At 38.9% G+C, this 12726-nt stretch overlaps 1 protein-coding gene across 12 annotated transcripts in view; it reads left to right on the top strand.

Annotated features, from left to right (window-relative positions):
• Positions 1–12726, top strand: part of NPAS3 (neuronal PAS domain protein 3) — a gene marked incomplete at both ends in the record, with an annotated part of 868696 nt that overhangs the window by 418388 nt on the left and 437582 nt on the right. For 6 of the 12 annotated variants that reach the window (XM_082853402.1, XM_082853397.1, XM_082853399.1 and 3 more), the window contains one exon: positions 8401–8477. In XM_082853402.1, coding sequence (XP_082709528.1) covers positions 8401–8477 — 77 coding nt within the window. Of the gene's footprint in view, positions 1–8394; positions 8478–12726 lie in introns of all 12 variants that reach the window. The other 6 variants (XM_082853400.1, XM_082853398.1, XM_082853394.1 and 3 more) reach the window with 1 other exon arrangement.

The following is a 12726-nucleotide window of genomic DNA, read 5'->3' as shown; positions in this document are numbered from 1 at the left end:
TTTTCAGTAGCAGGTGCGATTATCATCACAGCATCTCGTCCTTTGGGCCAACAGCCCACTACTTCATGGAAGTATTTATGTTGACTACTCTTTTGTCAGAAAGTCACTAAAGATACTGCCAAGCATTGATGTGGTCCAAGAGTGAGCTAGCAAGCGAGAGAATGTGAATATGGCTGAATATATGAATGGGTGAACAGGAGAAAGAGGAGGAGAAAGGGACAGAGACGCTGCCGCCTTTCTACCTCGGAGACACAAGCTACTTCCTGCAGAGCCAGTGTTTCTCAGCTCCCTGTCGTATCACTGGCCTGGGAAAGCCTAGAGGATGGATGGAGCATTAGACTGGAAGTAATAAAGTTGCGCCTGACTTACCTCACTATTTGTAGCAGATGTTACAAATGTCATAACATGAAGCTTTGGGATCAGACTTGGAAAAAAAAAATCAAGATAACAGCTGTGGACTTTTTCCTTTTATCAGTGAGTGCCGACTGACACCATACAGATTCAGTGATAATCTCCACTCCCTTCCTACTGGGCAGAATCACGCCACTGACAGTCTGTGTGCCACTGAGGTCAGAAGGGGTGACAGTTGTACAACGGCACTCAACTGAAAGGCTTTTTTAAGACAGTTTGCAAAATGAAAGTATAATAATCCTTTTTTTCAGCCCCTGCTGAGGGGACCTACCAAATCTAAGCCCCATTAAAAATTTAAACTTCTCAAAAACGTTTCTAGCATGTCATTGGAGGGGGTCATTTCTACCAATTAAAGGACAAGTAGCCAACTTTGCCCGGTTAGTGCTGCATTCAAATCCCAAATTAGATGCGTCCTCTCTAGTTTTCCCTTTGATAGCTATGGTCAGAATGCGCTTGCTGTCTTTCTGTGAATCGTGCCCTTAATTCATGCGATCCCATGGTATTCCTTCCTGACATACACAGAGTAGGTAATTTGTAGAAGGTTGTCATGGGAAGAAAAGGAACGAGAACAACAGCAACAACAAGAAAAGAAGCAGCTCAGAGCTAGAGCTTGCAGATGGTACTCAAGGGACAGAGCACCTTCCCACATCAGGCACGTGTTCAGGCTCTGAGCTCGGGCTGGTGTCTGCACTGCCCACTCCCTGTGGCCCAGGGGACCCTTCTATCACACAGGACTGCCTCGCTCAGTAGACTCTGTGTTGGTCCTCTTTGTGCTCTCAGTGCCCAGCAAAGTGCCTGCCATGTAGTGAGGTTCAGTACGTGTTTGCTGCTATAGCCCTGAAGCCAGAATAAATTCGTTGATATCTTCTTGCTGAGTTCACGTTAGATAAAAATCAAGACCCTCTGCCACTCAAAGTTTCTCCTAGTCCGCATTCTTCATTCTCGAGTCACTTTATAACTGCCTCACTCTTAAAACTTCCCCAGATGGAGAGGGAGTGCAATTCATGATATCCATATCTCTGCTGGAATCCAAAGACAGGAATTAGTCAGGGTCTATTTTTTTTATCTTTTATTTATTTTGTAAACACAAAGAGGAAATTTTCATTTCCTTCACTATGTAAAGGGAATTAAATAGTTAACTTTAAACTTTGCATCCAAAGCAACCCCTGTAGCATCAATTTATTGAAGCCGAGAAATATATTCAGAAAAGGCTTGGAATTGTGTTTGGACTTCAAGTCCTTTAAAAGTGACTGTTTTTTTAATATCCATTGTTATGGAAATGATGAAGAAAGTTAAATTGGAATGATTACTACGTACCATTTTCAGAAAGTCCTGTTTGGATTTGCAACAGTTACTTTGAAGTAGCAAGAAATAAAGCATGCCTTCATCTATTAGTCCAATCCTGCCCTTACACCTCCATGCATCTCTTGAGGATTCCCCCTCATGTGCCCCACTCCCCAACCTTCAGCCTAGACTGTGGATCACGCCTGTATGTTCCCGAGGTTTCTGTTCTCAGAGATGTTGACTGTCAGGGCTTCATCATTTCCTCAGGTGCTGTCACTCCAAACAGCAGCTTAACCCATTGCCTTAAGAATTTCATTGTCAAGGGGAAGTTTGGGTTCCCTCAAGAAGAATGTTAACTACTCTGTAGCCCGTGTAAGGTAAATATAATAGCTCCTATAGTAACTTCCAGATTGTCAGAGAATGGCTATTCCTCTTTCCCCAGCTACAGATGAAGAAATAACTGCTTTGGTAAGTCTCATTTCCTTCAGTGGAAAAGCAAGGCAGGTGGGCAAAATGACTTTTTTTTTTATTAATAAATTTATTTATTTATTTTTGGCTGCATTGGGTCTTCGTTGCTGTGTGTGGGCTTTTCTCTAGTTGCGGCGAGTGCAGGCTACTCTTGTTGTGGTGCGTGGGCTTCTCATTGCAGTGGCTTCTCTTGTTGTGGAGCACGGGCTCTAGGCTTGTGGGCTTCAGTAGCTGTGGCTTGCAGGCTCAGTAGCTGTGGCTCGCGGGCTCTAGAGCGCAGGCTCAGTAGTTGTGGCGCGTGGGCTTAGTTGCTTCACGGCATGTGGGGTATTCCCGGACCAGGACTCGAACCCGTGTCCCCTGCATTGGCAAGCGGATTCTTAACCACTGTGCCACCAGGCAAGTCCCAAAATGACTCTAAAATGGAAACTCAGTACTAAAAAGAAGTCCCTGTAATTTGTACAAAAACCTTTTCAAGACTTACTAAAGTAATACCTGGGTGCTATTTCACTTTTAGACAATTTTGCCATTTTGATGGAGAAAAGTTTTGTAAAGAAAAGTTTTCAAAAATATGTGAATACTACTTAGTTCTTCAGAAGATAAGAAGCGCGTGATAAACACATCCTTGTTTAAACAGATCTGTTTGAATGTTGTGTTTGCCCTTAGTTTGTACTAGTTGAAGCCATACAGATAGGCTTTTGGGGGAAAAGCAGACATGGTTCCTTCTTCTTAAGTTCAGCGATTCACTTGTAAATATTAATACTCTCACAGTCATATCACCCTTAATGCTTTTCCCTAATGTATTCAATCCATACTTAAAATGTGGGAGAAATTTAAATGTGTTGCATCAAAGAATTTTTTGAATCAGCATAAGACTTCTTAGAGTTTCAATTATTTTAATAGATTAAATACCTCTTTTGTCTAAATGGCTAATATAATGTGTTAATGGGTTTGGGGTATGAATTATTAAGATGTATTTTTTGATTTTTAAAAATATTCTAGATATGAATTTAAAAATAAACCCAAACTGTACTATTTTTGAATATGGGAGGTTTTCCTTCTTACATTTGATGTTAATCTAACATTCAAAATGCCGGATTAATAATACTTGTCCCTATTTCTCTTCTCTGGTCTTCAGTTATCCTGTATTTTAAGTGGCAAAAAACTAATCTTGGTTGAAAGTACACTGTAAAAGCATTGTTATTCTTTGTTTTCAGATATTTGCATTATGCATTGTGTGGAAACTCCACATATCCTGCTTTTGACAATAGAGTTTCTGTTTTAGTGCCGCTGTATAGGTTAAGCTGGTACCTAACACTGGTTATTTGAGTGTATCATCTCCATCCCAACCTGAAATTCCCCCAATGTTTAGGGCATGCACAAACAATGAGGAATTTAGTGTTGAAAGGGTACAAATTGTGAATCTGGGCAGTAGGCAGAGCTGTGAGAATGAGTGTCAGAATGAAGAATTGGTCCCATAGTCAATGAAGGCATATAAATGTTTATTTTATATAAAGGGAAACACACACGCACACACAACCGCATACCTCATGAACTTCTAAGGCTCCTGGGAAAACCCTCCCTGGCTTCATTTGCCCTACAGTGAGGGAGGCTAATTGACATTCTTCAAAGGAAATCCCTTTTCTTCTCTTTGGTAGCCATGGAAAGACTCATTAAGCATTCTGTACTCCTTTCTTTCCCAGACCCTGACTTTGCTTAGCCCAAGTGCTAAAGCCCAGGGAGTGATGTCGGGATTTCATTAAGCATGCCCTTCAGTCCTCTCTTCCCCCAAGCTCAGTGTGGGAACAGAGCCTTGCCCCTTGGATGACAGATTCAGAGGGTGCCCATAAAGCTTGCCTTTTTACTCCGTGGATGATTTTACTCTTGAAATAGCACCTGCAGAATGTTAAGGCTACATTCACCCATCCTGCCATTCCGCTCCCCATGGAGGGAGAGCTGGATGAGAAAGTCGCTCTAAAATGGTCTTCCCTATCTGCTAATGACAACTTTTTCCAAATAAAACAATCTCTTGGAAATCCTGCCTCACGATGTCATACTCTACCTTTGAATATCTTTTTCAAGTCATGCCTGAAATAATGAGCCCCTTTCTCTCTCCCTGCCTGTGGTTTACCTTCCCACTGTGAGCTGTGCTCGTGAGGAGCTGGGGCAGTGCCAGCTTCTCTGGAAATGGGGGTGGGGAGGGTGAGGAGGAAAAGGGCAATGCAGGACACAAGGCAAGAAGGGCTCGTGACTTTTCCCTCTTTCATTATGTGTGTCCACTGAGCTGTCCTGTTTCTGTTTTGTAATGGGTTCTTATGTGGCAAGCTGACCTTTTGGCTGAATAGGTCAAACTCCCACTGAGCAATAATCCTCAGCCTTCCTGGTGTTTGTGCATCCCCGAAGGTGACAGGCACTGGTTAGGAATATGACTGGGAGTGTGTGGTACATTTCCCCGAAGAGGAATTGTCTTTTACTGCACTTAATTAATTCTCAAAGACTACCTCACAAGGTTATGTGGAAGAGTCTAGATTAGAGTATTTTTGCTGACGTTGTTGAGGGACAAAACTAATTTTTCAGATACATATTTCAGATTGGGGCTTCCTTCTGTCTTCCTTTTTTAATGAGAGAAAGGCCAGAGGCACAATCCTAATGATTCATCATATCATTTTAGAATTCTGGGACAATCAGAATTTCTTTAGCTGATTTTTAAAAATCTTTCTCCCTATATATCTCTTCCATTTAAAGTCTCTTAAAACTCTAGGTGTTTTATTTCTAACCCTTGAAAAACATGAGATGATCATGTTGTGGTCTTGATAATTATATGCTGGGCCTAGGTTTGTTTTGAATTGCTTAAAATTTTCTTGTGGAACGTTTATTAGGTCTTATAACACTAGTTACTCTACAGTAGCTAGCAGTTTTCAGTGTCAAATAGTTACTCAGTCAATGCTGAATCGAATTTGAATTACTATATTACTATAGCTTGATTTTTTTTTCTTTTAACAGTTTATGTAACCTGTTCGGTTTATACAACTCTCACATCTCACTGTCAGTGACTTAAGAGATATAATCCTCACAGATAATGGGATTATGTGTTCCATTTATTTAGCAATGTGCTGTGCATTTTTTAGTTAATGTAGTGTTCTTTAAATTTCAAACGCAGTGTCTTTTAATTGAACAGACAAATGAATGAAGTGTCTGTAGATCAGATAAAGCATTGACCTATTCAGCAATAAGAAGTATGCAGTGTGTGTGGGCTACCAACTGGTTTTAGAAACGGTCAACTTCCAAAATAAAACAATCTGAGAGAGCTTCATAAGCAATGTATTACTTTTCTGAGAATGATGAGCCTCACTGAGGAAATGCCTCTTTAGTTTTTCTTTAAGCACGAATGATAATCCGTAAACACAGTGACATTAACATAGAAGAACAAAATAACTGTTTGCATCGTTCCAGAGTTACCAGATTATTGTCTAAATACTCAAAATACCAAATGTGGTAGGATGAAAAGTACAAGATAAAAAGTACATTATTTAACATCTATTCAGTTACCAATAATGCTACAGTCAGAGCTGGGCTCCTACTGGAGGCATAATGGACTCCTGTTTAACATATTTATGTTGGTTGTAAAATTAGGAACTGTCATTACAGCCCCATATCACCTGCATAAGTGCAAAACATATAAATCAAGAGAAGTTCCAGTGCCATAAAAATGCCATTGAAGAGAAAAGCATGAAACCACTTACAAGATGCTTGTATGTTATGCTAGCATGTACTAGGATGCACACTCAGATTTCTAGAGGGTCTGAAGAACAAAGAAAAACAACTGTGCAGGAAGGACTCATGGATAGAAGAGCTGATGAAGGCATGTGGGATCCCCAGGCTGACTAAGGAGCTTTTAAAATAAAATTCCTAATTATTTATGCATTTGCAACATTTACTTAGAGAACAGCTGAGCCCTAAGTTGAGGAAAGGCAGGAAAAGAAAGGCCATCAATGGACAGGCTTAAATAACCCCTGCAGGACCCCACTGTAGTCGCCTGTTTCCATGCTTCTAGAGGGCAGTTGTTACTGGAGCATGCTTCCTGGGCCTTCTAGTAAATAAACATGCTCCTTTCCTTTCCTGTGATGTTTTAGGGGCCTCTGTAGGTTGGTGGCTGTTGCTCTCTTGCCCCACTCTTAATCCAGTTCTTTGGAGAACAGTCTGTGTTCTCTAAGATCAACCCATTTCTTCTGTGAGGTACAATGGTTTATTTTGAACTTCATAATTGGAAGTCCTGAAATGCCCCCAAATTATGAACTATTAATAAGGAGCTTTCTGGATCCTAATTACTGCCTCAAAAACAGAGTGGACACTTTTGAAGTTTTTCAACACCCCCCTTCTGCCTCCCCAGAGCTCCCCTCCCCACAACAATCTTAACAAAAAAAAAAGAACTGCAGATTTTATTCATGTGGGATCATTCACACCAAGCTACCATAATGTGCAATTAACACTCTAGAAACTGAAAACAGTATTCAGCAAGACAGCTGCATTATCAAAAATGCCAAAGGAGTTTTGAAGGGAGTAATGTGCATGTTAGAATAGGAAATTAATCAGAAATGCCACACACCCAGTAGTACTGTCTTAAGTACATCTTAGATTAAAAATTTAAAAATCATATGTCTATGCTTACAGTAATGATTAGTCTTAGGATAGAAAACTGATTTTTCTATTTTAAGAATATTAGTTGTGTGTTTTGCTTCTGAAGCAAATGAAGAATTTGGAATTGAGATCTTTAAGATCCCTTCCAACTGGAATATTCTTTGATAATAATCACTCTTCAATTATATTTTATAAATTTTCCCATTGAAAATAATGCCCCTTTTATTTCTTCTTGCTAGTGATAATGATACTTACCACTCATGCTATTTTCAAAGTGCCTTTCAGACCTGGCAGACATTAGCTTGCAATTGCAGGGGTAAACTGCCTATTTTGCACAGCACAATAATCATAAGTACATTTATATTATAATCCCTACTAAGCTAGGGATCCAACTGACTGACTTAGTAACTGAAACGAAGCAGAATTATCCCAACAGCATTTTGCTGGAATTTTCTTGTCAACTAGCTGAAAGTGTTTTGAGAAGTAAGAAAGTAGGGGATTTGATTTTATTTTCAATTTATAGCGTCTAGGTTTGAGAGAATAGAGGTTTGTCATACAATTTTTAAGAAAAGCAGGAAGACATAAGGAATGTACTTGTTGGAAATATGGAAAAGTTCTGAATATTTTTGTTCACAAATTACTGGAAGGCAAATTGATTTTTATGTTTGAGAACTTTTTGAAACAGGGAAAAGAGCCAGAACAGATTCAAAAGCAAATTGTGATCCCATTCCAAAAAAAAAAATTGTAAAGAGAAGGCCCTCAATTTTGGATCCCCAAATATCATGCATTAAGCTCTTTTGTTAGGGGTTGGGAAGCCCTTCGGGTGTATGTGCCTGCAGACAGCACACGTAGGGTATGCCAGGAAGAGAAAGACAAACTATAAGTTAGTAGGAGAACAGAAGTATACAGATAAGAAAACAGTCACTGACCTGCAAGACACATGCTGGGCAAGCATCCACCTGGGCTCCCTGTAGGTCCTGTAGGAATAGTTACATGTGAATATTCAGTAAATATGAAATCCAGCCGTCCTGAGACACTTAACACTAGTGCAAACAGTCATTAATGAGACTCTCTTAGCCGACATGTTGTGCTTATTAAATTATGATAAAGTTATTGCATTAGAACATTTAAAAAGTCCTGTTTGCTTTTTTCTAGCCTAGAGGATATTAAACATTCAGATTTCTCTGGGAGGAAAAGGCAATACGTATATGCTTTAAAAATAACAATAGCTAAATTTTAAGAAAAACAGTTTACCAATTTATTTTAAAAGAGTGCGAACATTCATATTTGTTTTGTTTTTTTGCTCCAGTGTAGGAAAAATAGTTCAAAAAGGAAAAGAAAATTGTTTTAAGTCTGGATATGATTTTTAATGTTTGTAGAAGTTGATATTCTGAGATGGAAATTCACCCTAGGCTCTGATTTTGCTCAAGCAACTCAGAACCAGAGTTAACACTGGGTTGTGTTTCTCTCAGATCTCTTTGATATAGTAGCTGTCTAGTGATACAGTTACAGAGAAATGAAGCTGAAGGTGTAAATCAGAGCCCCAACTTAATTTTTTTTTCTTTCTTTCTTTTCTTTTCTTTTTCTTTTAAGTTATAGGTGCACAGCGAAGGAGAAGCCCCAGTGCACTGGCCATCGAAGTATTTGAAGCACATTTGGGAAGTCACATTTTGCAGGTACCTTTAAATGAAAAAGAAACTTGCTTATATTTTACTAAGAAAAATCCTTATGTTTAGTCTTTTTATAAAAATGTCTTTTATTGCAGCTATGTATATGACTGTTGCTATTTTATCTTGGAATTCTGAAATTCTTATGAATTTATATTTTTCTTTTTAGAAAGCCATCCCTTGAGAGCATATTAATGAGAAAGGGAGGGCAAGTATTATTTGTGCTGTAATAATTGAGATGAATTGCACTATTCAGTTGATGCACAATGTATAGTAGCTGGCTGTTCCCAGAATGATTGTGTGTGCTGCATTTGTAAGTGGACATATGCGTGTGTCTCTGGAGCTATATATTGTTTTTGGAAGAGCAAAGAAGTTTTGTTGTGAAAGTAGTGTGACATTTTTATGTGTTGTCAAATTTCAGTTGTTCTTTGCTTGAGTTTGTATTCATAAGTGCTTCCAGTCCTAATGTTTGTTTCCCCAAATAACAGTCTCTGTCAGGGTGAGATGTTAGAGTACATTTTTAAGTAAAAGGAGACAAATAGTAATAATTTGATTTCTTTCCGGTGACTTTCGTGACAAATAAATGTGAGGGTGACTAGGGTGGACCTGTAGTTATTTACTCTTGGAGAAAATTGATCACAAACTTAGCACCTCACTTACTCAAAACTTGTTCTCTTAAAACTTTGCCATCAATCTGACCCATCTTCCTTAATCCACGGGGTAATTGTTCTACGTTGTTTCTGTTTCCAGGATAAATGTTGCCCTTGCCAAAGCTTTTTTTCTTTACCATGTAAAATACATTTTTAACGTGGAATTAGAGAAACAGACACATGTGGGATGTTTAGGCATCTTATTTGAAAAAGATGGTTATGTTTTTCTTAGATGAGATTTGGGGTAAAAATAAAGCTAAACTCCAGATTCCTGTCCATTCAGAGTAATTTTTTATTAAAAAAAAGACCTCTGTGGTGCTTTCATTTTCTAGATAGCCAAAAGTAGTACTGAATCTACCATATTATTTCTGACAATATGTACCTTAGAAAACTGCTATCATCACATGTCCATGGTCAAATTAGAGTGGTTCTCCTAAATGGTTCCTTGGCTGGCAGCTTCAAGTATCACCTGAGACACTTGTTCAAAAGACAAATTCCTGAGCCTCTCCTGGACCTAGTAAATCAGGATCTTCAGGGTGAAATGCAGGAATTTGTTATTTTTAGTAACCCTTTGAGATAATTTTGATGTTTTATTAGGTCTGAGATGTCACAATTCACATTTGCAAATTTAAGGCCCTGAAAAGTCTTACTTTATTTTTTTTTTATTTCGATATTTCTCATTTCTCCCCTAATATCTGTTAACATCCCATAGAACTGATGTTTCTTGAACTACACCTTGGGAGATGCTATTCTGTTGTGCACATAAAGTTTTGAATTACCTTTGCAGTAGATTAGGTTCGGGGATACAGAGAGGATATTTCTTTCTAAAACTTTGAATTTTTATTTCCCTCTTTTCTGTGCATTTTTGTGCATAATCTCCTTGATAAGTTTTGTATGAGTGATACCATATATACCACTGTCCCTCTGTATTTGTGGGGGATTGGTTTCAGGACCCCTGTGGATACCAAAATCTGTGGCTGCTCGAGTCCCTTATATAAAATGGCATAGAATTTGTGGATAACCCACGCATGTCCTCTTATATACTTTAAATCATCTCTAGATTACTTGTAATACCTAATAACATGTGAATGCTATATAGATTGTTGGTAGCATGTGGCAAGTTTAGATTTTTCTTTGTGGAGCTTTCTGGATTTTTTTTCGAATATCTTTGATCCGTGTTGGTTGAATCTGTGGATATGTATGGCCAACTGTACATTGTTAGATTCTCACGTGATCCAGGATGACTCCTATTTCTATTCTGACGCAGTCAGTGCATAAGGCTTTGTCAGTGAGAGAAATGGTTCAAACAGTATTCTATCATCCTGTAAATGCTCTCTGGAAATCTTGAGTTCAGTGTTCTGTAGGGAGGCGGACTTAGGAGCTGCAAGAATTTGAAACTAATTTAAAACACAAAACTCAGGAATTTGAATGGAACATAAGCTCAGTGAGAGCAATGTAGAGTTATAATATAGGAAGGCTGTCCCCAGTGCCAGTTCAACATTGGACTCCATTGAGAGAGCAGAGGATCTAGATGAGGCTGCTGAGCTCTCTGCTCTTTGGTTTGGTCACACCCGCCTTAGACAACACTCTTCAAGAGAAACATAGACAGCTGGATGTCATTTGGAGTGGAATAACTAGATGTGTTTGTGAACTACAAATCGTGTCACATGAGGTGTGGCAAAAGGCTTGGTGAAGCTACGTGTGGAAAACACATGGCATAAAAAGGACATTAATATCCTCTCTATCTATCTGAAGGCCTCATGGCCAAAGAAAACAAACAAACAAAAAAAAGGATTAGATCCATTCTGTGTAGCTTCAGAGTGTAGAAAGAAGAGAAAGGGGTGAAAATTGAATAGAAAAAAAAATCACCTTCATATAACAAAAGTTGCAAATAGGGCTGTCTATATCTCCAACATGCTCAAAGCCTTTAGCCTTAGGAGAAGTATAGGTGGCTTGGTAAGGATGCTTTCAAGAAAGTCAGACATACAAGTGTGGTTGCCCTAGATAGTCTTGAAATTGTCATAGAAACTAGAAATTCCTATCATTAGATTCTAAAACCAAAGGTTATGGAGGGGAAGAACTGTATATGCTCTTCAAAATGATATGCTAGAATTGTAGGCAGGAAGGGGTTGGGAGGTAGTAGTAACAAGAAGGGCTTCCTTTAAGCTATCTGGTTAGATATCTTTCCTCCTAGCAGGATAACTCTTGAACCCATAGATCTGTGTCTGTACCACATTCAAAGTATCTCAGTAGTCTGCTAGGGTAAGATGATTTCCTTATTTTCCTTCAGGAGGTTCCATAGTTGAATCTGGTTGATTCATGGGCACTGGGATGAATTCTTTCTTCCTTCCTTCTCTCCTACCATTCTTTCCTTTGCAAATACCTGAAAAAAAACCCTGTGTGGTCAACAAGGTGGGCGTGGTCTATAATATCACAGTTTATCATCATTGCGAAAAAAGAAAAAAATTAAATAGTAACAACAGAATTTGCTGTAGTAGGCACATGGCTGCTCTCCTTAACTAGCATGCAATCATTTGGTTAAAGAACCAGGAGGCTTCATAAAGTGAGAAGCATCACAGTGGTCAAGTGCTATGGGGCTGTGAAAGAGCGAGGCTCTGAATTTGCCACAAGGCATCAGAGAAGACGTCTCAAGTTGTTGATGGCTGAATAGGAGTTTATTAGGCAAATACAATGGAAGAATATTGCAATCAAAGAAATGTCAAACACAAAGGCATGGGGGCAAGTCATAATAGATCTTGTTCGGGAACTGTTAAGCTGTTCAATTTGATGGCTGTTTTACATGCACAGGGGAGCATGTAAGAGATAAAGATGGAGAACTTATGATCCATATTGCACAGGCCCAGTGAGCCAAGCCAGGATTCTATAACCAGCAATGAGCCTGTGGAGAAGGCTTTCATACAAGAGTGACAAGGTAAATATTTGGTTTGTTTCTGGAGTTATTATTAAAATACAGTCTAGGAAGCCTTTGGGTTGTGAGAGGCTATTATAAAGAGACAATTTAGGAAATTATTACAACAGTCCAAATGAAGATCTTATCCAAGATAGAAGCTCTATGAATGGAGACATGGTATGGAATTGGGATAGAATTATTGGCACATGGTATGAATTAGATATGAAAGGCTAGGGAATGATAGGAGTTAACAATGACCACAGGTTTTCTAGACTGGTAACTAGCTACCTAATGATACTCTTGCCTGAGAGAGGTTGAAAGGGATATCCTCTTACATAGCCAAGTCCGTAAGAGGTAAGCAGTTGGAAACCAGAGTCTGATCCTCTAGAGCAAAATCAAGGCAAGGGGTAAAAATAGGGCTGGGGATTACTGAACACTAGTGTGTAGATGAATGGTAGTTCACATCAAGCAGTGAGTTGCAGACCGGTGGAAATGATATGGAACAAAGAGAGAAAAGCGTTGAGGAGAGGCAACCCCGTATATATCATCACTTTAAGATGCAAGTAGAAAATGAGAAAGGAGTAGACAGAAAGATAAGAGGAAACCACAGGATTTGATTTTGCTTAAGGAAGGAGTATCAAGGTGACTGAGGATATAAATCCTTCAGTAGGGTAACCACTGAAGAGATGTCATGGGT

The sequence above is a fragment of the Leucopleurus acutus genome, assembly GCF_964270905.1.
Source record: "Leucopleurus acutus genome assembly, chromosome: 1".
Classification (NCBI taxonomy): Eukaryota; Metazoa; Chordata; class Mammalia; order Artiodactyla; family Delphinidae; genus Leucopleurus; species Leucopleurus acutus.
The sequence above is the reverse complement of the archived record's forward strand: the minus strand, read 5'-3'. Positions and strand labels throughout refer to the sequence as shown.